Consider the following 26,173-nt stretch of genomic DNA (forward strand, 5'->3'; position numbering starts at 1 on the left):
TCTTTGTTTCTTTGTGTTTTGTTTTGGTTTTCTCTCAAAGGAACATCATACTACATGGTCAGGGTCTCCTCGGCCTTTTAATTGAGATGCAAACCATAGAACCTAATCATTATGTAGGCTTTGCCCAGAGTGAACGTAGCAGTTGCCTCTAGCATTTGACATGCAGCAAATATGAATACCTGAATTCAGATCTATTCCTGTCTATATTTAAGGACCATAGTAAGTATACGTAGGTAGTGGAACATCTTCAGGTTCCGGAAGGATGGGGGAGCCGTTTGGAGTAGGATGTGTACAGGAAGCCACTGGTCCTTCTGCCTCTGGCCTCTCTGCCATCCTCAGAAGCAACGGCAGGCTGCGTCTCTGGAAGAAAGCAGAAGTGTGATTTCAGAACACCGGAGTAAAGAACTTCCCATTGCTTTGGCAATGGCTAGCGATCGTTTTCAAGGGGAAAATAAAGCCCAGTAGCCTTGCTCACTGGCGGCTACTACACTGCATATATGTGAAGTGAGTAAGCACTTTTGTAAGACATATTTAACATTTCTCCGTGATGAGTCTGTGAGCTTTTAATGACACACCAATGAAGGGTGTCTCTGTTCCCTGTTACTAACATATCAAAGGAAGACGTGGGCAAGACCCATGCAAGCTTGAAGTCAATCTTTAAAGCTTGTTCTGTTAGAGCGCTGACTGAGGAGACGTTGGAATGCAACTTGACATTTTTGCTGTGTGTTCTAAAGGCTCTTGTGACTATTTCCTTTTCAGAGTAAAGCCAGTCCCTGCTGAAGGAATCAAGTCCAATCCTTCTAAGCGACACAGAGACCGACTGAACACAGAGTTGGACCGCCTGGCCAGCCTGCTGCCCTTCCCACAAGACGTTATTAATAAGCTTGACAAACTCTCCGTCCTTCGGCTGAGCGTCAGCTACCTGAGGGCCAAGAGCTTCTTTGATGGTAAGACACCAGGGTTGACCCTCCCAGCAATGGCTTGTTAAATGCTAACGTTAAATATGCTTCCTTGAATATTGATGACTATAAAAACTATCAATGGATGAAAATGGTTTGAGTTATAAACATTAGTTAAGTGACAAAGCTAAATTTGTAACTGTGATCAAACTGCCCTCTTGTCTCATTCACCAGACAGATACCACCATTTCAATGGCATGCAGTATCATCCTTTGAAAGTCGTATATTTAAAAGTTATGCTCAGGTTTCATTTTTTACAAAGAAGTAACAAAATATTTGAAGACCGTGATTGGGGCTGGGCAGTGACTTAGTGGATAAGAGAGGATTTGCTGTGCAGACTTGAAGATCTGAGTTCAAATCTCCACTGCCCACCTAGAAGCTTGGAACTGCCTACATCCCTAGCATGGTGGGGACAGAGACAGAAGGGTTCTGGGACTTGCTGGGAGTCAGCTCATTTGCAGGTTCAGTGAGAGAGGAAAGAACGCCTGGGAAGGCTTTGGAGCCACTGCTGCTTAACCTGAACTTGGGCCGTGGCTCTGTGTCCTGACCCTTGGTGCTTACTCCCGCGCTCTGCCACAGCAGCCACCGTTAGCTCCTCCCTGACGTGGGTGGCGCCTCTGCCCTTAGAGAGTTTTACATACAGCCCAGGGGCCTCTCTTGACTCTGAGAAAGGCATATTGACATGAATCATTCAATTTCTTGTGCCTTTGTAATGAGGAATGTTGATATAAAAATAATGTTTATGTCTGTGTGTATATACATGTGAGAAAATATACACATTATCCCCTGTTTAAAAGTAAGGAGAAGACAGCAAAGCTACTTGAATAACTGCGAAACCATGTAAGCACTACATAATCACTACCTTTAAGATATATATGTATATGTGTAAATATATATATGCTTAAGATATATGTATGTTTACACACATGCATGTTTAGACATGTGGTTGGTTTTTTACCCAAGTCTGCCTTATTAGCAGTGCTATAGTGTACCAGGCATATTAAAAGTATTTTCTCAGCCCTTCATTCATTAGTTGGATTTTCATTCAGGTCCATTACCTGTTTGAATTATTCCTCATCAATTATATCACCCTTAGTTTTAGGCCATCTTGCTGGTTTTATACCTCAGTGTACATAAAACATAACTGGAAATTTTGTTAAAAGACACCTTCTAGAGAATGCTTGTCCTATGCTGGGTCAGGCATATGTGTTACAGAAGTTAAGAAATGTCTTAGTTTGGCCTCCACTGTGCCCAGAGCTGGTATTTAAAAGTTGTTTGCTTTGCCTATGGAAGTAAAAACCCAAATAGACAATTTTCAGAAGACTATCAGAGTATATTGGGGGGGGGGGGGTTAATGGTGTGTGTTCACCTTGAGCAGTACCTGAGCTGTTCCATGTAGAAGCACACGGTTAGATGGAAATTGAGGGGTTAAAAATCAGTTAAAACCAAAATGACCGCCCATCTTCTCTGGGCCATCATTGGACCTGCAGTGTGTTAGAGCAGAGCCTAGGACTCACATGCACAGAACAGTGCAAGCCAGGTGATGTGACGCTCCCGACAGTCCCAAGGGTGCCTGTCCACAGTCGGTCTCACCGTCCCTCTATTAGGAAGCAGTGTAACGAAGCGAAGGGAAGCTCACAATGAATAACAGGATGCAAACAGGGGGTGTGTAGGTTCCTGCGGAAAGAACAATATAAACGAGTAATCATACAATCTGGCTCAAAAGGAAACTCAAGTTTTACTACAACAATAGATATTTTTCCAAGAAAATACATCTATTTATTGCAAGTTCAAATAATACGGCTTGAATTGATCTTCATAAACTTGGGAGCCGTGACTAAGCTATTACTACTCTCTGGAAGGCCCAGCCAAGTGTTAGGTAAACATTAGTGTTTATCCATTCCTAATTAGTTGGAACACCTCAGAAATTAACTTCTTAAGTATTTAGTGTTGCTTAGTCATATTGTAGGTAGGGTGAAGTTTGAAATAGTTTATTTGAAACTGCTGTTATGTCTGATCCAGGAAGGTATTCACAAAATTCAATGACTATGATCAGTAGGAGTTTAGTTTTGGAGACTAGGATTTTGGTGGCTGCATCCAGGTCTTGGAATTGACAGATGTTGACAGAAGGTGTTTCTCCTGAATTATGTCTCTTACACGGTTATCAAACAGAACATAGAGCGGTTCTTGATGGCCAACCTCATTAGGGGTAGCAATTTGTATTTATTTATTTAGTTTTTTTTTAGGGCAGGGTTTCTCTATGTAGCCCTAACTGTCCTAGAACTCACTCTGTATACCAGGCTGGCCTCAGACTCAGAGATCTGCCTGCCTCTACCTCCTGACTGCTGATTAATGGTGTGCCCACCACTCCCAGCTAACAATTGATTCTTAAGAAGAATAATATTGGCATTTACATTTGAATGACATTTTCTTACTAAATATTGAAATTTTCAGGGCATAATTTGTTCAAATTGGTCTACATTTAGACATTGTCTTATGGTCACTATTTATGTGATGAAACTACGTGACCAAGGCAACTTATAAAGGGACATTTAACTGGGAGATTGCTTACAGTTTCAGGGGTGAGTCCATGATCAACATGGCAGACGGCAGGCAGCCCTGGCTCTCCAGCAATGAATGGCAGAGCGCTGACATCTGGTCCACAAGTTGCAGACAGAGAGAAAGCAAGACTGGACCTGGTGTGGGCTTTTGAAACCTACAAGCCCACTTTCAGTGACACACCTACTCCAAAAGGCCACACCTGCTCCAACAAGGCCATACCTCCTAATCTTTCCCTACAGTTCCATTAACTGGGAACTAAGCATTCAAATGTATGAGCCTATGGGGCCATTCTCATTCAAACCCTCTCATTCTGCTCCCTAACCCCATAAGCCGGTAGCCATACCATAATCCAAAATGCATTCAGTCCAACTTCAAAAGTCCCCATAGTCTTTCACAATCTCAACACTATTTAAAAGTCCAAAGTCTCTTCTGAGACTCAAGCTAATATTTGAACTATAACCCCCTGTAAAATTAAAACAAAAAGGCAGACTTCCAACATATGATGGCGTAGATTCTACATTACCCTTCCAAAGGGAAGAAGAGGAGCGCAATGAGGAAACAGTGTTTAACGAACCTCCAGTTGCCTACCGTTAACTTGTTGCTCTTGCTTCACATTTCCCTACATGTGTGGGCTGCATTTTATTGTTCTGTGACCGAACATCCCTTTGATTCCAGTCATGTCTTTGTGTGTCACGAAGGAGGCACACATGTCGTGCCTTAAGATGGGAGCGAGCAGGCAGGTAAGGAGGCACATGTCACCCAGTGAACCAATTTGCGTCTTTGAGAGGTCCTTCAACCTTCCTGTACCACACTGTCTTCACCTTCTCAGTGTGGACAGTAAAGAGGCTTTCTGGCTCTGAGTTCTGAAGTAGCTTGATGCTGAACATAAGCTAGGCTTTGTTAGTAAGTTCTATAATTAAAATTTAATTATAATTAAAATTGTTATCATGGAACCATATTTACTTCTTACTGTTTGGAAATGTAAATACACCCATTCACACAATAATAGATTTTGGAGAACTTCCTTGTTGTGATTGTGTATGCCTAGGAACCTTTAGGGACCCAGGGTGTTAATGTCACCTAAGAGCTCCCATGTTGAAGAGGTGCTGCCCTTTAGCTTAGGTAGGAATTGGCTAATGAGCCCTTTACAGTCTCTTAAGGGAGTAGGTGGTCATTGCTTGCCCATGTTTTCTCTTGTTAGAAATGGCACATGGCTCAGATCTAGATGTGCTCAGGAAAGAGCTTGCTTGTTGCTTGTTTGGGAGGGCACGAGCCATGGACCTAGTGCGTTCATGTATTCACCCGTGTGTCGGTTTCAATGGTGTGCAGCAGTTTATGTCTCGGTGAAGTTGTCAGAGTTATCTCAGAATGCCCATATTAGTAAGTGTACGTGCTAAGCCTGTAGTGATCTTTGAAAACATGGGACCCTAGAGGATTTCCAAACTGTCCCCTCATTCCGATATTCTGTCATTGGTCTTCAGAGAGAGGCATGCGGTTTGCCGTGTTGCCTAGGAACTGTTAATGCACACAGCGGAGTGCCGTCCTAGCTATCGGTCCCTCCCAGTCTCTGAATCAGTGTATGCCCTCTGGGTGATTTCAGGGTCTGTGGAAGTGCTATAATAACTGGTATAACTTATTAGTCACATTCTGCACTTTACAGTCATGTTTAAATCTCACTCTTGTATGTAAATAACAGTGTGACACAGTAAGGTTCATGGTCCTATCAAAAGCCACAAGCTAACAGACACTTCTGCCCTATTGCATGAGTATAGAGGGACTGTGTAGAATTGCTTTCAACTGAGTGTGTAACATGACGTGTGATTAGCTGAGTGTTCTACATGACGTGTGATGAACTGAGTGTGTAACGTGATGTGTGATGAACTGAACGTGTAATATGATGTGTGATGAACTGAGTGTGTAACATGACGTGTGGTAACTTGATCTTTGGAAATGAGTTTTCACTTGGAATTCAGGATGGAACTAACCTTTAAGTTCCTTTGCATTTTGAAAATAACCTGCTGAGAAAACAGTAATTTCCCAAACTGCTATCACAAACACAAATGCAGTACCCAAAGGAACGCACTTCAGGAGCTGCAGGGTGGTTCAGTAGCTGACAGCGCTGCCTGCTCTTCCAGATGACCCAGGCTTGATTCCCAGTGCCCACATGATGGCTCACAGATGTTTGGAGCTCCTGCCCCAGGGATCTGATGCCATCTTCTGGTCTCTAAGAGCACTGGGCATGCTTGGGGTACACAGATGTACATGCTTCAAAAAGCCATACAGACAATAACAAATATATGTTTTTAAAAAGAATACATTTCATACACAGAAACAAACTTTACAGTACGTTAAAGTAAAATGTACCTCTTATCTCAAAGTATATAGAAAACTCCATTTAGGTAAACTTGTTTTATTATTTAGAAATTTATTCATATTTACTAAGTTGGGGGTATTTTCTTAAATTAATAAATACTGTTTTTCTTAAACCATTCTATTATATATAATATATATATTATATACTATGTATTATAATATATATTTATATATAATATATATTATATACTATGTATTATAATATATATTATATATATATGTTTGTGCATTTCATTGATTTTAAGTCATTTCTCTTTTATGTTTACATCAATGTTGGGATGGAATTTACTTTCCCAATCAAAATAATAAAAGAAATGATAAATATTGTAAGATACATTAAATTAATAGCAATTATTAGAATAAATAACATACATATAGTTTCCCCCCACAAACTGTATCATGCCAAATTTCAATTTAAAAGTGAACTTCTGAGAGCAAAGTTGAAGATGTAGTTTACTGTAATGCAGTATTTTGTCTTAGGAATTTTCTTTTTTTAACAATTCAAAATAACTCATGGAAGAGGAAAGTACTATTTGAAAATGTAAGTTGGGTGGATGTTGGTTGAATTAAGATTGGAGTCATAGGTGCTGGGATATGGCCACTCAATAGTGATGTGTGTTGCGTGTGCATGCACACACTAAATTCCACCACTGAGTGAAATCAGTTCTTTGTGCTATGGAATCGCTTCAGGTCCCTCCAAATGAAGACGTGCTTGAAGATGTACTTTAGCATTTTACTGGCCTTATTTTGTGCTGTTGTTATATTCCTGTCCCCTCAGAAGGAGATCTGTAGCCTACTACTGGGGAGGTTTACCAGATGTCTGTTAAAGTTCAGCAGGTGCCTCTCAGGTGGCAGAATCAGTGACAATTTTGGCTGCTGTACTTCGTTTCTACAAGCTGTCACAGATCCAAGACTGTTAATCTTCAAGGATCATAGACATTAAGTTATATACATGATTTGTGTCCCTCTTAACATCCGGAAGGTGTCAGTGCCATATAGTTGTCATAGTAATTCTACCTATTTGATGTTCATCGGCGTGCTCTATTTAAGGCCGCGGAAATGGCTAGCCCCAGTGCAGCCCAGCCAACTGTAGGCTTCCTGGAGTGGTCCCAGGGTGTGTGAAGGATTTACTGCAGACTCTGCCCTTGACTGCCTCTGAGTACCCGGCATGTTATTTTACGCTCTCCAGCATTCATCTCAAGTGATAGCATTGCTTTCATTTAAAGGCAAGGAAACTAAAGGTGAAAAGTGTTTCACTCAGTGTGCAAACTGTGGGATGAGCAGGACGTCCATCGCCTGCCCACGGCAGGGGGATGGGGGCAGGCTTTTCAGCCAGGCTTCACCGCCTTGGGTCTGGGAACTCTGAGAAAGTCTCTTCATCTCCTTATGTCTTAGTTCCAAATCATGTTAAACAAACAATACTACCCTCATAAGGTTGTTAGAGAAATTAAATGGGTCATCATAGTTTGGAAGTGCTGGGCATAGATTATAGCCCCAAGATCATGCATCATTATTCAGTAATTAGAGTCATTCAAATGATAGGAAGCAGTTGCTTTCTTCCATTGATTTCTTAAGTTAGGCAACATGAACATGAGAAGAAAGAGTGTTAATATAGAGCCTAGCATTTTAGAAAGGGAGAGGCAATGGTAAAGAGACTAAAACTTCATGGAAAATGTCACAAAAGGTCGAAACAATTTAGCCTGGACTGAGAAGTGTGGGCATAACCTAAGCTTTCTGGAGCTGCAGAGAGGGGTTTACAGGGGACCTTGGGAAGTGAGTGCACACACTGTCTCTGGACTCGTGTTTGTGCAGGGTTTGCTTTAGTCCTTCACTGGGGGCTAAACAACAGAAATATCTCTCTGCTCTGTGTGGAGTAGAAACCTCCAGTGACCGTTCCCAGGCATTCATTCATTGTGCATATAAAATACTGTGCTTCCAACATTTAAAACTCCAAGACTTAGGCTTTGTGAAGAGCCTGCTCATATTCTTAGCCTCGCCACACTTTCTGTAAGACTTTGTAAAGCTGTTCTGATTCTTGACTCCTTTTGGCATTCTCTTCTGGTTCTTTATTTGTGTATCATTGTTGCAAGGAGAGGGCCGCTTGTTCGGCCCGGCTGCCCATTCGGCCCGGCCGCCCAGCTACCTTAGCCCCGAAATAACCACACACAAACTGTGTTCATTAAATCACTGCTTGGCCTATTAGCTCTAACATCTTATTGGCTAACTCTTACACCTTGATTTAGCCCAATTCTTTTAATCTGTGTATCACTACATGGCACATCGTCCTTAAAGACTGGTTAAGTCTAGTTACCAAAAAGTGGTGCATTACTGAGACAAACCCTTTAGGTCCTTCTTCACTGCTCTGGTGATTCAGGATGTACCTAAATGCTGAGCTGTTGTTTTCTCCTACGGGTGACTCTAGCTGGCACCTACATGAATTCTGTTGATTACAAAATTAGCGTGAAGAGACCCTGGATGATCTTTGAGGTCTTACTATGTGGCACTGTATCTGCCGGTTTTAGATTGCTTATTTCATGGGAATGTGGGGGTTTGGGTTTGACTTTGTCCCCATCTTTTCAACGGTGGGTCTTACTCGGTAAAGTTCCTAAGTTGTTCATTCTGTGGAAGCTCTTGGCAAAGTAGCTGAGTCCTGATTTCACTTCGGCATTGTGGGGCAGCCGGGGCTTCGCAGTGGAGTTTCCCACTGAAGTAAGCAGCCACAGCAGCTGCTAATGCCCAGGCCAGAAGGGAGGAAAAGACCATGGTCTGCTCTACATTTCAGTGAGAAGCTTTTAAGCATTTCCTTTTCATCTTGATTAACAATCAGCTCACTTTACCTTATACAGTTTTTTGGCCTGAGGAAGTCTGTTCTCTGGCCTTTTGGAATTTTTATACACAGAGGCCAAGCCCTGGCCTCTTCTCACAGAGAGATCTTTCAGCTTCTGCAAAGACAGATGGCAGCTTGGCCTCCAGTCCCGGGTGTGACACACACGTTGATGATTTACCAGAAAGTACAAACGTGAGAATGGTTCACACCACGCTTTGCTTCTAAGAAAGCTTTCCTTGAGTGGGGGACCTAAAAATCTTACTAAGTGACTGGAGCGACTGTTTATTAGAGAGTGTAGCTCTGCGATGCTGGTGCCCTCCTGCACACCACCATTACTCTTTAACACAGCGTCACACCTTTGCAGGATGGACGTTTTCCTTTGTAACTGCCCTTTTACATATTAGTTACAACAGGCTCGAGAGCTGATAGGGTTAGTAAGTGGCAGAGCTAAGGTTTGCATCTGCCTCGTTCAGAGACGTCAGCCATGTGTTTCCACACGAGACTTGCCAGTGCACATTGAAAAGCTGAAGTCACAATGGTTCTGTTGGGTTGTGTCAGCTCTCAGCACCCTGCACACGGCATTTCAAATCCTCTCTTTGACGGTTTTATTATAGTCTTTTAATATGACATGTTTAATACTTGCCGTTTGTGTCCTTACTTCTTCTCTTTTATCCCCCTACAGTGGCGTTAAAATCCTCCCCTGCCGACCGGAACGGAGGCCAGGATCAGTGCAGAGCGCAAGTCAGAGATGGGCTGCTCCTGCAGGAAGGAGAGTTCTTACTACAGGTAATTCCCATCATACAGTCCCTAGGAGAGTAGGGCGACCTCGGTGGGCGGTCCTTTGGAGACTCCCTGTGCCTCTCATGGGAACTGTAGCTAGGTATTGGGTTGATCAGGTCTGATCATCCTGGGACTATGGGAACTGGGGTTGATCAGGTCTGATCATTCTGGGAAGATGGGAACCAGGATTGATCAGGTCTGATCACCCTGGGACTATGGGAACTGGGGTTGATCAGGTCTGATCATCCTGGGACTATGGGAACTAGGATTGATCAGGTCTGATCATCCTGGGACTATGGGAACTGGGATTGATCAGGTCTGATCACCCTGGGACTATGGGAACTGGGATTGATCAGGTCTGATCATCCTGGGACTATGGGAACTGGGATTGATCAGGTCTGATCATCTTCCCTGTGGCTTCTCTTGATCTGTGTGTACTGTCAAGAATGTTGCTCACATGGGGAGTGTCCAATATACAAACACTGTTCTTAATCTGGATCTTGTGTTTGACGTGCATTGTTATAACTTCTGTCTCACCTTAGCACTGATGTGTGACTTACGTGTTGTAGATTTCCACAACAACTACAGGCCCTCGTTTTGTGCTTCAGAGCTTGGGCGTTTCCAGGTGTGCTGTGGATACATTCCTAAAAACTCAAATTGCATCTTCTTAGAGGGTGCAGTGTGCTTGGTTCTCACAGTGTGATTTTATGGAAATAAAATGGAAGAAGTAAGTGTGTTGTAATAGTATTAGCACCATTCCCCGATTGTGCTCAGCCCCACCAGTGAGCTGAACCAACCTGATGTAAGATCCCCCAATTGCTCTGAGCCCGGACAGTGAGTTGACCCAACCTGGTGTTAGGTCCCCCAATTGCTCTCAGCCTGGCCAGTGAGCTAAGCTAGCCTGGTGTAAGGTCCCCCAATTGCTCTGAGCCCGGCCAGTGAACAGAGCCAACCTGGTGTAAGGTCCCTAATTGCTCTCAGTCCCAGCCAGTGAACTGAGCCAACCTGGTGTAAGTTCCCCAATTGCTTTCAGCCCCACCAGTGAGCTGAGCCAGCCTGGTGTAAGGTCCCCAGTTGCTCTCAGTCCGGCCAGTTTGCTATGCCATTCATTTCATCAAATGTTGAATGCGATGTATTCAAAAGAAGAAATGTGGAGCATAAGGAAACCAGAAAACCTGGTATCTTATCCACGTACCTTGTTGGACTTTAAATTTAGTTGTAAATTTCCCTCAGCCGAGGCGTGGGTAGGTTTGCCTCAGTCCACCTGCCGTGTGCCTGTGTTTGGAGAGTCATTTTGAGACGGTATTCGTGAGGAAGAGAAACAGCTTTTACCTAGCAGTTGGTACTTTCGAGTGACGGTCTCACACCTTCCTGTCTGCAGGCGCTGAACGGCTTTGTCCTGGTTGTCACAGCAGATGCCTTGGTCTTCTACGCTTCCTCTACTATCCAAGACTACCTGGGCTTTCAGCAAGTAAATACACTTCTCTTTCATCATTTTCATTTACAGTGCTTGTTAGAAAATGAGCTTTCCTCTGTCTTGTCTATCCTAAAATGTAAGCTCAAAGTTGGCCGTTTGTACATGGAGAGTCTTGACTAAAATGTGTGCTCTTATAAGAATGTTGTGTTTTCTCAGTATTGATAATGTATGGCACTGATGCTTTGTTCTGCGGTTATTACGTTTCTTTTGCGTCCGTTAATGATGTCATATATACACATGAAACTTTCAGGACCCTGCAGATGTAGGGCTGTGCTGTATGGTATCTGCTGTGCTGGGTTCAGTCGTTAGCCTGGCAGAAGGGGCCAGAGAAAGAAACTTTAAGGCAGGTTGGGTTTTGAAGCAGACAGAAAATTTGCCTTTAGATTTATGTATGGCTACAGCATAAAACAGTTACAGAATTAATGAGATGCCACGGGAAGGCACATGGGAAAGATTGTGGCCTCCACCGTTAGTTCTGGTGCATCTGGAGTATGAGTATTAACCTGAAAAAATGTCCTGAGGCTGAAGTATGTAGAGTGCTCAGATGGTTGATGAGGGGACACAGGGGAAGACATCAGGGGAGGGGGAGAGTGTCTGCTGTGTGTCGGCAGCCTTGAAGGGCTGGTGTGCGGTGGTCAGCAGTAAAAACCAGCGGGACCCTGTGCTGGTAGAATCGTGAGACACTGGAACACCCCATCTGATCTGGGAACAGACCAAAGTGAGCACACGTGGATGCTTGCTCCTCTCACGCATCTGGCTCTCCCACTGTAATGCCAGAAGCGTCACCTGAAACACTTGATAAGATCTCTGGGCTCCATTCCCAGATAGTCCGTTTCGGTAGATCACAGTGTGGCCCATGACTCTGCACTTCTGCCAGTCCCACAACGTTGCTGGTCTACAAACCACAGACTATTTAACACGTGTGTGGACTGTAGTTCTTATTATATGTGTAGTGTATTTAATATTTTTAAAAAATATACATTATATGTATATATATATATATGTATTTAAAAAAAATATCCACTGGCAGTTTTCATCAAAGAGAAAGTGGATGCATTGAGATGATGGACTGTGTGTTTGGTTCCTAGGGAGACTTAAGGGAAGAGGATGAAAGAAATGGACCTGACCACTGTTAAACAGGGTATTGTCTGTAGTAAGCCTGTTTGAAACACAGTGACTCACTTAAGGTTTTGATGATGATACCATGGTTTATATCCGTTAAAAAAGCTCAAGTGAAAGACATCCAGATGTGGTGATGACTTTGAATCCAAGCACTTGGAAGGCAGAGGCGGGCGGATCTCTGTGAGTTCAAGTCCAACCTGCTCTATCTAGTGAGTTCCAGAACATCCATGTTGTATAGTGAGACTTTGTCTCAAAGTTAAACCACAAAAAAAAGTGAAAAAAAACCTAAGAAATGAGCTATGTTCCCACTTACTTTTCTCATTCATATGCATACCTTGTACATTCTTTTTGTGTGGGATTAAGATTTCAGTTTTGAAAACTACAAGTTGCAACATACTCAGGGGAAATGGTTCAGGTAATACAGTGGATAAAGGATCAAACTTTCTACTTCAGTGCTTAACCTGCAGTAGTAAAATGATAATTTTAGGTATCATCCCAAATAAAGAGGCTACACGGGACCTTTCTGCATGATTATGTTTGCGTAGGATGGATAGAAAATGTGTTACATGCTGTGAGTTTCAGTGGAAAAGAAAAAAGAAAAACAAATTCTCCCGAAGACTAAGAATTCAGCATCACAGTCAAGGCTGAGAGGCATGGGGAGGAGGGATGGGACGGGTACCACAAAGGCTTTGTCCCTTGGTGCGGAGTCTGGAGTCTGTTTGGAAAGAAAGTCCCTATAAAGAAAACACACATGAAACTGAAGATTAAATGCTGTTGAGGTTAGTGACGACAGAACGAGGTGCCGGTAGGGGGTTCATGGCTGAGAGGATCTAGAGCAGGGTCCTCAGGCTTCCTAGTGCCGCGGCCCTTTAGTACAGTTTCTCTACTGTGCTAACCCCAACCACAAAGTTGGCTTGTTGCTACTTCATAACTTTAATTTGGTGCTGTTATGAGTTGTAATGTCGATATCTGATATGTGACCTCAAAGGGGTCATAAGAACCACTGGTCTGTCATGGCATCAGCTGGCATGAAATGGACAAGGAATATGACCAGTCCTTAATATGGTACATCAGAGGAGCAGAGAGATGCCTTGTGAACCAGAGAATTCGTGTTGGGAAGTGATGGCAGATAATTCTTTCAGTCGGGTACAGCGCTGGTCCACAGGTTTCCCTACTCCGAATGACTGGGATACCGCAGGCCATCGTTTGCGTTCAGTTCATCATTGCGATCAGGTGCCCACTGATCTCAACATGTTTTGAAACTGCTTTACTAAATCTGATCATTTCTAATCACTCCTTTATTTCCTCTCGCTCCTTTTCCTTAGTCTGATGTCATACATCAGAGTGTCTATGAGCTTATCCATACAGAAGACCGAGCTGAGTTCCAGCGCCAGCTGCACTGGAGTCTAAACCCTACACAGTGCACAGACTCTGCACAAGCAGGGGACGGTAAGGAGGTTTACCAGAAGGCCATGCCGATGCTTTTGGAATATTCTGTGGAAGTCTTGGGGCATGAAGACAGGGTACGAGTCAGGTGGTGGGAGTCTCTGGCCTGAGATAGAGCCGGACTGTAAGAGCTGAGGAAAGTTTAGCATGTGAGAGCCGTGAAGAACATCATACATCAGAGGACTGGCATTGTCAGCAATGTGAATATATGTGTGTCTGTGCCCACTGGTGGGTACATGTGTGACGGACAAAGGTCACCAACCTTGGGTGTCATTCTTTACCCACCCTCCCATCTTGGTTTTTTTTTTTTAAATAAGATCTTTCATTGGCATGGAGATCCCCAAGAAGTCTAGGCTGGTGGGAGCCGCAGGGATCCTGCTGACTGTACCTCCCAAGCATTGGGATTGCAAGCATGAGCCTGCATCCTTGACTTTTCTTGACATGGGTTCTAGGGATCTAACTCAATGTCATGTTTGCATGGTAAGTGCTTCAGCAGTTGAGCTAGGGCCCACGCCCAAAGCAGCGCTATGTTTTATAAAACTGCCCATAGTGCCACTGTGACAGACGGGAGGAATGTACAGGGTAACAACTGTACAGTGCAATTGTTGTTAGCAAAGTGTACCCACAAAAACGTCCAGTAGCATGTGCATGAATCAAAAGGCTTTTCCTGGTGTAAGCATTATTTTAAGATACCAGTGAAGCTGCTAAGACAAGAAAACTACTGCTAGAAACAGACAGAGTTGGCAGCAGCAGCTCAGAGACACAAGCAAAGAAGATGTCAAGTTAGACAGCACAAACTTGCTAATAAGCTTGGACTTTTGGATTCGTTTTGACATGGTAGTTTAAATTCTGAACGCAGGCTCCAGTTTAAAATGTGTTGCGGTTTTAACTAGGCAAAGCCTGAGTTTCTGCAGAAAATGTGAGGTTACCTGCTGTCTCGTTTCCACAGACACCCATGGCCTCCCACAGCTGCCGGCGGTCTACTTCAGCCCGGACCAGCTTCCTCCAGAGAACGCACCTTTTCTGGAGAGGTGCTTCATATGCCGGCTGCGGTGTCTGCTGGACAATTCATCTGGATTTCTGGTACGGTGGAAAAGCTTAAAATCCCAGCTCTTGGAGTGACTTAATATGATAAAGGAAAGCAGCCTGGAGAAATTAACATTTCAGGGTCAATAAGAAGGCTCAGTTGGTGAAATGTTCGCCTTGCAAGAATTGGGACCTGATTTGGACCCCCAAGGACCCATGTAAAAGCCTGGCGTGGTGATCTGCACCTATAACTCAGTAGATGAAGGGAGAAAACTGGAGAATCATGGAAGGTTATACCCAGCACCACACACACACACACACACACACACACACACACACACACACACGCACACAAATTAGTATTTCAGGGTTTAGGAGTCCTCCACAGCTCGTAAAAGCCTATCATTTAAGATGAAGCTGTAGGAATTCAGTGACGTAACATGGTTCCTGTACTTTGAGTATTCCGAAAGAACATTTAAGTCTAAGAATTAGCTGCCATTCTTCAGTAGGATGCCTAGCACTTGGGAGTTGTATGCCGTGCACACAGGAAAAGCATGGATGTATCTATGTCTGGGATAAGTGCAAATACAGCGCTTCTATTTGTGGCTCTTGAGTTACCATCTGACAGGAGTGCTGTGCCAAGAGGTGACCCTGGGGGGCCGCCCTGCAGGCACAGACACTGAGCAGGACCTTCCAGCCCAGGCCAAGAGGTGACCCTGGGGGGCTGTCCTGCAGGCACAGACACTGAGCAGGACCTTCTAGCCCAGGCCAAGAAGGGCTGCATCTTAAGCCGCACAAAGCAGTGCATTTTGTTAGTGTTATGTTTACAGTTGTTTTGCTGACCTGGCATCAAGCGGTGTATCCGGGTGTCTTTCCTAGAACCGCTGTCTAAGATTGGCTAGCGGAGTTAGGTGGGATTTCTGTGCTCAAAGGGTTTCTTCTACCTTGTGCTGTATCAGGTGTGTGTCAGAGTCCCACAGGCTTGGAGATCAGCTAAGTTTGTCACAGCCATGTTTAAATTCTCCTTTGCCTCCTATAATCACTCTTTATGTTGGATCCCTGCATTCCTTATATAGTTTTATAAGGTTCACTTTACTATTTTAATGAAATTGTATGTTTTTCCCTCTGGAAAGGTTGTGGCACACTACGACCTGTAGGTCACACACGTTCGAAAGTCACACACACAGCGACTTAATCGCCGCTCTTCCCTTGAAGATGTGCGTGGAGTGCCCGGTGTGCAAAGAGCCAGGCGTGGAGGGTGGAAATGGCCGGGTGGTTTCGGGCACAAAAAGGACAGGGCTCTCCTGCCATGATGCTAGGGGCAAGGAAACTGTCCTGCAGTCCCGAGAACCCCAGAAGAGCCAGACTGACAATGAAATGAAACTTTGGAAACGAAACTGTGACACGCTGTTCCTTTTAATGACTTTCCCTAGGCCATGAATTTCCAAGGGAGGCTTAAGTACCTCCACGGACAGAACAAGAAAGGAAAGGACGGGGCGCTGCTCCCCGCTCAGCTGGCCTTGTTCGCCATCGCCACCCCACTTCAGCCACCGTCCATCCTGGAAATTCGAACCAAAAACTTCATCTTCAGGACCAAACACAAACTAGACTTCACACCTATTGGTTGTGATGCCAAGTAAGGGGCCTTTCACTCTCATTTCACTGAACATGTGGTTGGTGGTTGATTTATTGTGTGGGACGTTTTCCTTATGTTCTGATATTATTCACTGCTATATTAGCAACTAATCATTTTCTTTCAGTATTGCCTACTAAAGTAAGGTAATATTAATCAGTCTGACAAATAATCTTATTTTGTATTATTTACTATACTTGTAAGAATTATTCTTAGGACATTGGTTTATTTTACATTTTATAAAAATATTATTTAATTTTTAGCTTTAGAAAATAACTATCTAAAGTTAATTAGTGAGCAAGAATTTATACCGAAGCATTTTAGGTTTCTTCTCCTTTCACATGGGCATGCAGCGGCAGCAGTAGCATGACTCAGGCCTTGTCTCTAGGCTTAGTCGAGTGCTCCGTGTCTTAGAATTTGTTATATTTTATCGTCAACTCTGTCCATCCTCTGTCCATTTTGGGCCATCCTAATTTTAATGGCCTCACTCAAAAGAAGAAAACAGGCTAACACTGAGACTTCAGAGCCAGAAGTAAGAAAATAAAACAATTAAAATTCAAAGGGATGTCTCCTATGTTTTAATATGAAAACTTTGGAAGTCAGCTGCAGTGTTTGTAGAAATAGCGAACACTCCGTGAACGTGTGGCGGTTCTCTTACAACGTGATGCTTTTCTGAAACAGAGGGCAGCTCATCCTGGGCTACACGGAGGTGGAGCTGTGCACCAGAGGCTCGGGCTACCAGTTCGTCCACGCTGCCGACATGCTCTACTGCGCAGACTCCCACGTCCGCAGTGAGTGCTAGACCGTGTTAGCTTGTGAACATGTTTCCTGGTGTGTGTGTGTGTGTGTGTGTGTGTGTGTGTGTGTGTGCGCGCGCGTGTGCGCGCGCGCGCAAGATGGGCAGGGACAGCTTGTAGGGACAACATTCTCTGACACTTTGTAGATCCCTAGGCCCAACCTCAAAGAGTCAGGCTTGGCGGCAAGTGCTTTCCCCGCCAAGGCATCCCCCAGCCCTCATACGGGCGGGTTTCAGTTATGAATGACAAGGTCCTCACAGGACTGTTGGGATTCATCCTGTGTGGCATCCTGTCACGTTGGCTAACCAGCTCTACCTTTTACTTCCTAAATCCTTCAGGTAGCTGTTCAGTCACATAGTGTTATGATGATTACAAAAATATTCTGCCAGTGAAGCTTTGCTCAGAAAATCTTTAATGGCACCATTGACTCATACATGTATGTTAATATAAAGTCAGAAAACACTAAGCATATTGCTCCTTTAGCCTGAAAAGTTGTAATTTTTACTTTCCTCCCAAGTGAAGCTCTTCTCGTGTGTTTACCCAAACTGCCTGACCCACTCTTCATCACCCTTACCCTTGTCCATGCTAAGCTTCATCTCAAATGGGAAAGCACCAGCTCTGGAGAAGGGTTTCTGTGCCTCTCAATGTGTTTACTGTGTTTAAACGTTTTCAGGATATTATCATCATTGCTAGTTAAAGAAATAGGTCAGCATGGCTTTCTAAATTTTTTGCTTTATGTTTTAATTGTGTGTTTGCTGTGTGGGAGTATGTGCACGTGGGTGTAGGTGAACTCAGATGCCAGAAGAGGGTGCCAGTGTGGCTGCTGGAGACCAAACTCAAGTTCTCTGCAGGAGCAGCAAGTGCCCTTAACCAATGAGCCATTTCTTCAGCCCTGGAGAGGGCCTTTGTGGCAGGGATTTTCTGTGCTATACTGATACAGGGTTTAACTTTGCTTACCTTTAGTGATTAAGACTGGAGAAAGCGGCATGACTGTGTTCAGGCTTCTTGCGAAACACAGTCGATGGCGGTGGGTCCAGTCCAATGCACGCTTGATTTATAGAAATGGAAGGCCGGATTATATCATTGCCACTCAGAGACCACTCACGTAAGCTAATGGTTTTGTGTTTTCATGAATCTTCTCGCCAGAAAATTTATAAACAATCTAAGGCAATTGAACCTATAACTAAAAGTGAAAAATTAAAAGAATATATCTAGAAAGAACAGGGCAAAGGTGAGGAATGTTGAAAAAACAGAAGTGACAAACTTCATTGCGAGCTAAGTAGATAAAGCTAAAAGAATTCTACTCATCTTCCAGTTTAGGGGGAGATGAAAAGTCCATGACATATTTAAAAGAAAAACCTGAAAATGCTCTGGTGTGCACCCAGTACACTGTGGTGTGAACCCAGTACTCTATGGTGTGAACCCAGTACTCTATGGTGTGCACCCAGTATGCTATGGTGTACACCCAGTACACTGTGGTGTGAACCCAGTACTCTATGGTGTGCACCCAGTACGCTATGGTGTGCACCCAGTACACTATGGTGTGAACTCAGTACTCTATGGTGTGCACCCAGTATGCTATGGTGTGCACCCAGTACACTATGGTGTGAACCCAGTACTCTATGGTGTACACCCAGTACGCTGTGGTGTGCACCCAGTATGCTATCTCTTGTGAAGTATTTACACTGCAAGGACTTCTCTCACATGAGAATTACTTTTCTGGGTATAGCCAGAGGTAGAAATCCTTCGACCAATAGAATTTATTAAAGAGACAACGTCTTGTAGCTAGAGGGTTTACAGTCCTGTTTCGAGAGTTGTTAGTCCAGTTTCTTTGTCTGTCTCTGTCACTCATCGCCTTAATTTTATTGTCTTTGTTAGCAGTTTTGAGTTGTGAATGCATGCCTTTGTTTTTTGTGTCCATTTGGTTTTCATTCATGATTGTCTTGGTTCTTCTTTATTCTTTATGTTTCCAAATGCACTTCAGAATTCATTATAAATTCCTAACAACAACAATAACAATGAACTGTTGGGATTTTTGAAAGCATAGCTCTTTGGAGGAAGAATTAGCATCTGTACAAAGGTAGCCATCAACCCATGCCATAGTGAAGGTTTATATTGCCCGTAAGAGTACATGGATGTGTTCTTTACACACCCATATAACAAGCAGACCTCTGTCTTCATTAGTCTCTTGCAGGCTCAAGCCTTTCATTTATTGATTTTGCTATTTGTTTGTTTTCTATTCTACTTATGTCTCCTGGTTATTATTTTATTTGTAATTTTTCAGTATTTATATATTTTTAGCTATATTTACATAACACTAGTCATGAGATAAAGTCCATGTCCTGTGCTATCTAGCACATTTTACTTATTTTTCTTCTCCTTTTAAAAATACCTTCCTTAAGACATGTATGGTAAAACTAATGCCTGCAGACCTTCCTGCCCACCCTTGTAGGGATGAGGAAGGAAGAGAGCATTTGCAGAAGAGAAGCATGACGCTGCCCTTCATGTTTGCTACCGGCGAGGCCGTGTTGTACGAGATCTCCAGCCCTTTCCCTCCCATGATGGATCCCTTACCAATACGTACCAAAAGTGGCGCTGACGCAAAAGACTGGGCTCTGCAGTCAACCCCGAGTAAGGATTCCCTCCACCCCAGCTCCCTTATGAATGCCATGATCCAACAGGATGAGTCCATCTATCTCTGTCCGGCTTCGAGTTCCATCCCCCTAGACAGCCACTTTCTCACCGACTCTAGGGGCGAATGCAGTAGCTGGCAAGACGGCATTGCAGCAATAGGAAGTGAGTCTGTGTTTAGACACGAGCAAATCGGACATGCTCAGGACATGAACCCCGCACTCTCTGGAGAGCCCTCGGATATCTTTCCAGATCATAAAAACAGCGACGACTTGTACAGCGTCATGAGAAACCTAGGGATCGACTTTGACGATATCCAGCGCATGCAAAGTGAGGAGTTCTTCAGGACCGACCTCTCCAGCGAGGCTGACGTCAGGGACTTCGACATAACAGACGAAATCCTGACCTATGTGCAAGATTCTCTAAACAAGTCGACCTTGCTGAATTCAGCTAGCCAGCAGCAGCCTGCGACTCAGCACCTAAGCTGTATGCTGCAGGAACGCCTGCACCTAGAGCAACAGCAGCAGCAGCAGCAGCAGCAGCAGCAGCTGCAGCAGCACCAAGCTCAGGCCATGGAGCCCCAGCATCAGCTGGAGCAGATAGAGCCCCAGCAACAGCCATGTCACCAGCTGGGTCCCATGGAGCTCCCCCAGCAAGAGCTGGGTCAGAAAGCCAAGCACATGCAAGTCAGTGGCATGTTTGCAAGTTGGAACCCCGCCCCTCCTGTGCCTCTCAGCCGTCCTCAGCAGGAATTAAAGCATTATAATGTCTTTCCAGACTTGCCAGCTACTGTGGAGGAGTTCCCCTACAAATCTGAGGTGGACGGTATGCCTTACACACAGAACTTTGCTCCCTGCAATCAGACTCTGTTGCCACCGCATTCCGACTGTGCACCCTTGGACTTTCCGGGGAAGGGTTTTGAACCGTCCCTGCACCCCACTACGACTAGTTTAGAGGATTTTCTCACTTGTTTACAAGTTCCCGAAAACCAAAGGCCTGGAATCAATCCACAGTCAGCCATGGTCACCCCTCAGGCGTACTATGCCGGAGCTATGTCCATGTACCAGTGCCAGCCAGGGCCTCAGCACACCCCTGGGGACCAGATGCAGTACAGCTCCGCAGTTCCAGGCTCCCAGGCATTTATAAACAAGGTAAGGGCTCTTAGAGCTGCGTAGACCTGTCAGGCCTAAGTGTCTCCATGTTGCCTGTTACATTTACACACAATATCAGAAGCCTTCTACGCAGCAAGTGACCTCAAAACCGCTTTTACTATAGTTATGTTCACATGACTAACTTCATTATAATTTTCTTAACATAGTACAAATAAATTATTTTGAATAATTTTCTTAAAAATAGGTTGATGTTAGCATAATTTAGTAGCTGCTCTCCACTGCCACGCAAGGATATATCATGCTCATACTAATAAATTTCTGTTAGAGAATGTTTGTTTGCTTGAAAATGTACTGGTTCAGCTTCTGAGAATCTCTTGACTAACCTTAAGTTCATTAGCCGGTTTGCTGTTGAGTGCAGCTTGATTCTCAGTCCTGATTGCTTCTTCTAGGGTGTTAGCACATCTGTAGACTGTCCACTCTCATATTTGCCCGTCCCTTTTTTAGCAGTTCTGTAAAGCAGACTAGTCTGGATGTAAGAGTGCAGGCGTCTTAGTTAGGGTTGCTGTTGCCGTGATGAAATGCCACGAACAATAACACGGTGAGCAGAAAAGGGTTGATCTCCCCGCAGGTCCACACATCACAGTTCATCCTCATAAGCAGGAGGGGCAAGAACTCAAGCAGGGCAGAAAGCTGGAGGCCGGAGCTCATGCAGAGATCATGGAGGAGTCCCATGGTTTGCTCAGCCTACTTTCTTACAGCACCCCCACACTGGGCTGGGCCCTCCTACATCAGTCACTAAGAAAATCCCCTGTAGGCTTCTGCCTACAGCCTGCTCTCATGGCGGCGTCTTCTCAGTTGAGGTTGTCTCCTCTCCACTAACTTTAACTGAGTCATGCTGACGTGATGCCCATCAGCACAACTAACTCTCAGTCAGGCTGATACACAAAACATCACTTTTCAATTAGAACCTTTCTCATCTGTTCCCAAAATGGTACGTTAATATCAATGTCAGAATATAAAACATCAATGACTTTAAAAGTCCCGTGATCTTTACAAATTTGAACACATTAAAAGTTCAGTTTCTTTAAAATATCCAGTATCTTTTAAAAAATCTAAAATCTCTTTTAAATGTTCAAAGTCTTTAAGCTGTGGGGTCCTATAAAAATCAAAATAAAATTAAATACCTTCTAACCTCGAGAGAGAAATGCCAGGGCACAGTCACAAGAACATCAAAGCAAAACCAAACTCCAACTCTATAAATAGTGCAGTGCCCAATGTCTGGGGCCCGATCGCTTCTCCGGCTCCATCCTTGGCAGCACAGCAGTTTTTCCGCTAATATCCAGCAAGCTCCTCTCCATGGCTGCTGCTGCCCTTGGAAGTCATCCCCTGCTACTGGCGTCCCCGAAAGGCTGGGGTCTTGTGATACAGCGGGGCTGCACTGTCAGCAATAGCCTCTCGTGGACTACTCCCTTCACGGTGTCCAGTCCCAGCTGCTTTCCATGACCCCTTCCTGCCTAGGTGACTCGTACACTACCAGGTTTGGCTGTCAGCACAAGATGCATCCTTGGCTGCCTCTGGAACACAGCTTCTCTGTGCTCTCAGGAAGACTTCCCAGAAGAGTCAACTCAACCGTACTGATCTCTTCTTAATCACATCTAATTCTTAGCTCTAACTGGCCTACGGTCCAATCTTTTGGGGTCATTTTCTCAATTGAGGCTTCCTCCTTTCTGATGAGTCTAACTTGTATCAAGTTGATGCCAAACCAGCCAACACAGCAAGCAAGCGTTTTCCATTTCGTCACTTGCAGAAAAGCGAATTGAGCATGTATTACAAATGAATTCATTAAGATCATACCCGTAGTGTAACATTATAGGAACAAGCAAGAAACATTTTGAAATCCAGAACTGAGCAAAAGTCCTGCTCTCTGAAATGCAGTGGAGACATTCTGGATATCGTCAGCTCGCTGACTCCAGGTCCTTGATTGGAATGATGGCAGGGCAGAATAACCCTCTGACACCCTGTGTCATGGGATTCCATTCAGGTCCCAAGACAGACAAAGTGAACAAGTTGTAACAGTCTCTGTACCGACTTTAACTTACCTCATCGGAGTAAGGGGGAAACCTGATTTTCTCAGTGTGTGTGAGCATTTCTTTGTATGACTTGAATGGGGAAGGGTTGAGCCCCGAACATCAGTAGAGGACTGTAGGGGTAACAACCTGCAGATGGAAGGGTCTGGAGTATGTTTTTAAAGTGTTTAATGGCTCGTAACAAGTGACCCTGCTGTTTCTGTTTTCAGTTTCAGAATCAGGGAGTGTTAAATGAAACCTACCCATCCGAATTAAACAGCCTCGGTCACACTCAGCCCGCTCCTCACCTTCATCACCCTGCGGACTCCAGGTCTTTCCCTGATGTCGCCCCCAGTGGATTCCTATAGCTTCAAGCCCAGGAACAAGATACCGGAAGAGTCCATGTTGGACCTCAGCACTCTTTTTCTAAAGCAGATTTTAATCTTTGTTTAGGAAAGGAGTTTAAAAAAATGTTATCAGTCACCTATAAAATGGGAAGCTCCATGGGAGCCTAGGGAGAGACCCCATGCATTTACAAAGTTTTAACACCTCAGGGTGCACAGTGCTCACCGCAGAGAACTTTAGGGTTCTGGAAAGTTGAACTTCTCTGCTCAGTGGCTTCAGCCAGAAAAACAGTGGGTACTTTGAGCTTTGAACTTCAGGATTCTTGTTAGTATACCAAATACTGAGTTACAAGACTGATTGATTTCCTATATTTTTAACCTCTGTTTTTGTCTTGGATGTTAAAATAAATGGTTTGGTGCTTTTATCAAAAGAAAAATCTCAATGTTTTCCTTCTACACTGTTAATATAAGTGCCTCACATGTTTTTCTGTCTACCTGTAACACAGCAGGGTGTGTATTTTATACAAAATATTCTTTATCTTTTTTTGAATTAATATTCTTTCTGCACACAGATATTACCGGCATTTCTTAAAGCCCATCATTATTTTTTTTATTAATTCAGGCATGTGTTTACTGCACTACTTGAGCCCTTTCTTCAGGTAAAGGGCCAATGATGACTGAAAGGATGACTGTTTATTATGTAATATACTTGCTGCTGGACTTTTGATGTTCCTCTGTGCCTTACGTTGCAAGATTTGAAAATAACATGTTACGAAACTTATTTAATTATTACGTAAATGTTAAAACAGTAGCACTTACATGTTACCAGTGTTTTCCGAGGCGTGGCATCCTTAGAATGCCACTGTTGGCTTTCACTGAAACCTGCGTAACGACAAGAGAATGCCACCGTGTGAAATGTTCGTGGCAACCACACTCACTAAGCTGCCCTGAAGGGAAGCGGAGTTTGTCTAGCTCCTCCATTAAATTAAGTAAAGCACTCATTTCATGATGTATAAGTTGTCTTAAAAGCTATGTTGGGTCTGCAGTCCTTTTTGTTATATTGACTTTATAAATTTCACATCTTATACTAGTGAAAGGTATTAGTTTTTCTCATATTTGAGGAGTGTTAAGGTTGAAGATGCCAGGTTTGGTGCAAGGTATTTTAATGAATGAAATGAAATGGTGCATTGTATAAATGTAACGAACAAATATTCTGTAAAATATTTTCAGTTTTCATTGAAGACTAGTCCTTACCTCATATGCCTATATTTCAATGTATCATGTTAAGAAATCAAATAATGAATTGAGGTTTCGAGCTGGTGTTACGATAAAGATAATTTGCTCGTTTCCATCCATTGTTTATATGATATAACCTTTGCTCCCAATATGACAAATTCATCATGCTGCCAAATATCCTGTTGTCAGTCGGGTTAAAGAAAAGAAAAATGATAATGCCTGTCCTTGTTTTTGTCATTTTACTTAGATATAATATATAAAGGACATGCACCTGTTTTTCACATATTGTATAAAAGTATGAGATCCCAAACTCAGGTGTGCTATTAAAATACAGCAGTGGCTCTCAGTATCCATGTCTCGACCTCTCTGTGGGTCAGACAACCCTTTCATGGGCATCACCAACCACCGTCAGAAAACACGGGTGCTTACATTGTTATTCATAACAGTAGCAAGATTACAGTTACGAAGCAGCAAGGAAAATAAATTTATAGATGGGGAGGTCACCGCAACAGGAGGAACTGGGTTAAAGGGTCCCAGAATTAGAAAGGCTGAGGACCACTGAAATACAGGATCTCTTATTTTTCTTTCAAAAAATTAATAGATGTAAACATGACTTCAGACAAAAAAAAAATCTCTCAATTCTATGCATTTCCAGTCAAATTTCTGAATTTTAGGATTAAGCGTTGACAAACAACCATCTAAAACATTTCACAATTTGCTTGAGCATGGGATATCACTAAGGATGTAGACCAGTGATCTAGATTAATATTCCATTTTCATGTTTAAACCTTTCATTAAAAGTTGTCGTAGAACCCATTTTGTCTGTCTCTTCAACATGTTAACAAATGGTCAGCTAAACAATACTGTGGACGTTGTAAGTATGGTGGCATTTAATTACACACTTATAAAACTGAACGTTTTCAAAGCAATAGTGTGTATGTTTACCTATTTAAAGTAACTCAAACATCTGAGAATAATAAAATCCCATTAAACTGAATGTGCATTTGTCTGTATTGCTAAGTGCCAGACAGAAGGAGTGTTTAAAGCAGAGCTAGGCTGAGGGGTTAATGTCTCAATGAAATTCCCACCAAAGGCTGTGTGGACATGTGACTGGAGTCCTTACACACCTGAACACTTGCCAGTATGTCATTGTATTGGCCTTTCAACTGTTACTATGCACAAGCTATCTGGTTTCAGTGTGAATAGATTTTAGGTTTACATGGCTTCCTGCTGTTCTTCAGATCATTATTGCTTACATATGCTATGCATAGATTGTTGTGTAAGTATGATTTATAATGTCCTTAAATGCCAAAGAAAATGTAAACAGTGATATATGATAATAAAATAACCACCACATATGAATGATCTTTTCATGCACATTCTTCTTTCTGTCTGCGTGAAGGAAGCAGGTCCCTGTAGCCTCACACGATCGCTTGGCAGAGGTAGCCTTTGCGGGAGGTAAAGTCATTTGAATTCTCGTAGTATTTGATCTGAGCAAATTCAAGCTGAAAAGTGACATCCCCGACCACTAGTGTGTTATGTTGGCGGCCACACATGACAGCGAAGTTGTGCGGTGAACCACACCACCGAGGTTTGGATAGCACACTCTGTGATGTGATGTGTGCTACCATCACATTTCTTACTGTGTATCACAGCATAATCTACATGACGATAATCTTTCTGGTCTCAGTTTGCACACTCAGGTCGTTGGCTTTCTTAAGTGATTCCAGCTTGCCACGCCTCACCAAGCCTGCTGACCCAAAGGTGTTGGCCACCCCAGGG

The 26,173-nt window shown here is 43.5% G+C and overlaps 1 protein-coding gene across 1 annotated transcript in view; it reads left to right on the top strand.

The window, feature by feature from the left end:
• The window catches only part of Ahr (aryl hydrocarbon receptor), a 36,881-nt gene extending 11,128 nt beyond the window's left edge, over positions 1 to 25,753 (top strand). The window contains exons 2-11 of the mRNA XM_048415390.3: positions 760 to 947; positions 9,404 to 9,507; positions 10,883 to 10,972; positions 13,426 to 13,549; positions 14,496 to 14,629; positions 16,006 to 16,208; positions 16,887 to 16,996; positions 17,966 to 18,107; positions 19,455 to 20,784; positions 23,042 to 25,753. Of these exons, the coding sequence (XP_048271347.3) occupies positions 760 to 947; positions 9,404 to 9,507; positions 10,883 to 10,972; positions 13,426 to 13,549; positions 14,496 to 14,629; positions 16,006 to 16,208; positions 16,887 to 16,996; positions 17,966 to 18,107; positions 19,455 to 20,784; positions 23,042 to 23,179 (2,563 nt within the window). The 3' untranslated portion in view covers positions 23,180 to 25,753. The remainder of the gene's footprint in view (positions 1 to 759; positions 948 to 9,403; positions 9,508 to 10,882; positions 10,973 to 13,425; positions 13,550 to 14,495; positions 14,630 to 16,005; positions 16,209 to 16,886; positions 16,997 to 17,965; positions 18,108 to 19,454; positions 20,785 to 23,041) is intronic.
• The last annotated feature ends 420 nt before the right edge of the window (positions 25,754 to 26,173 follow it).

The sequence above is a fragment of the Myodes glareolus genome, chromosome 11, assembly GCF_982192425.1.
Source record: "Myodes glareolus chromosome 11, mMyoGla1.1, whole genome shotgun sequence".
Lineage (NCBI taxonomy): Eukaryota > Metazoa > Chordata > Mammalia > Rodentia > Cricetidae > Myodes > Myodes glareolus.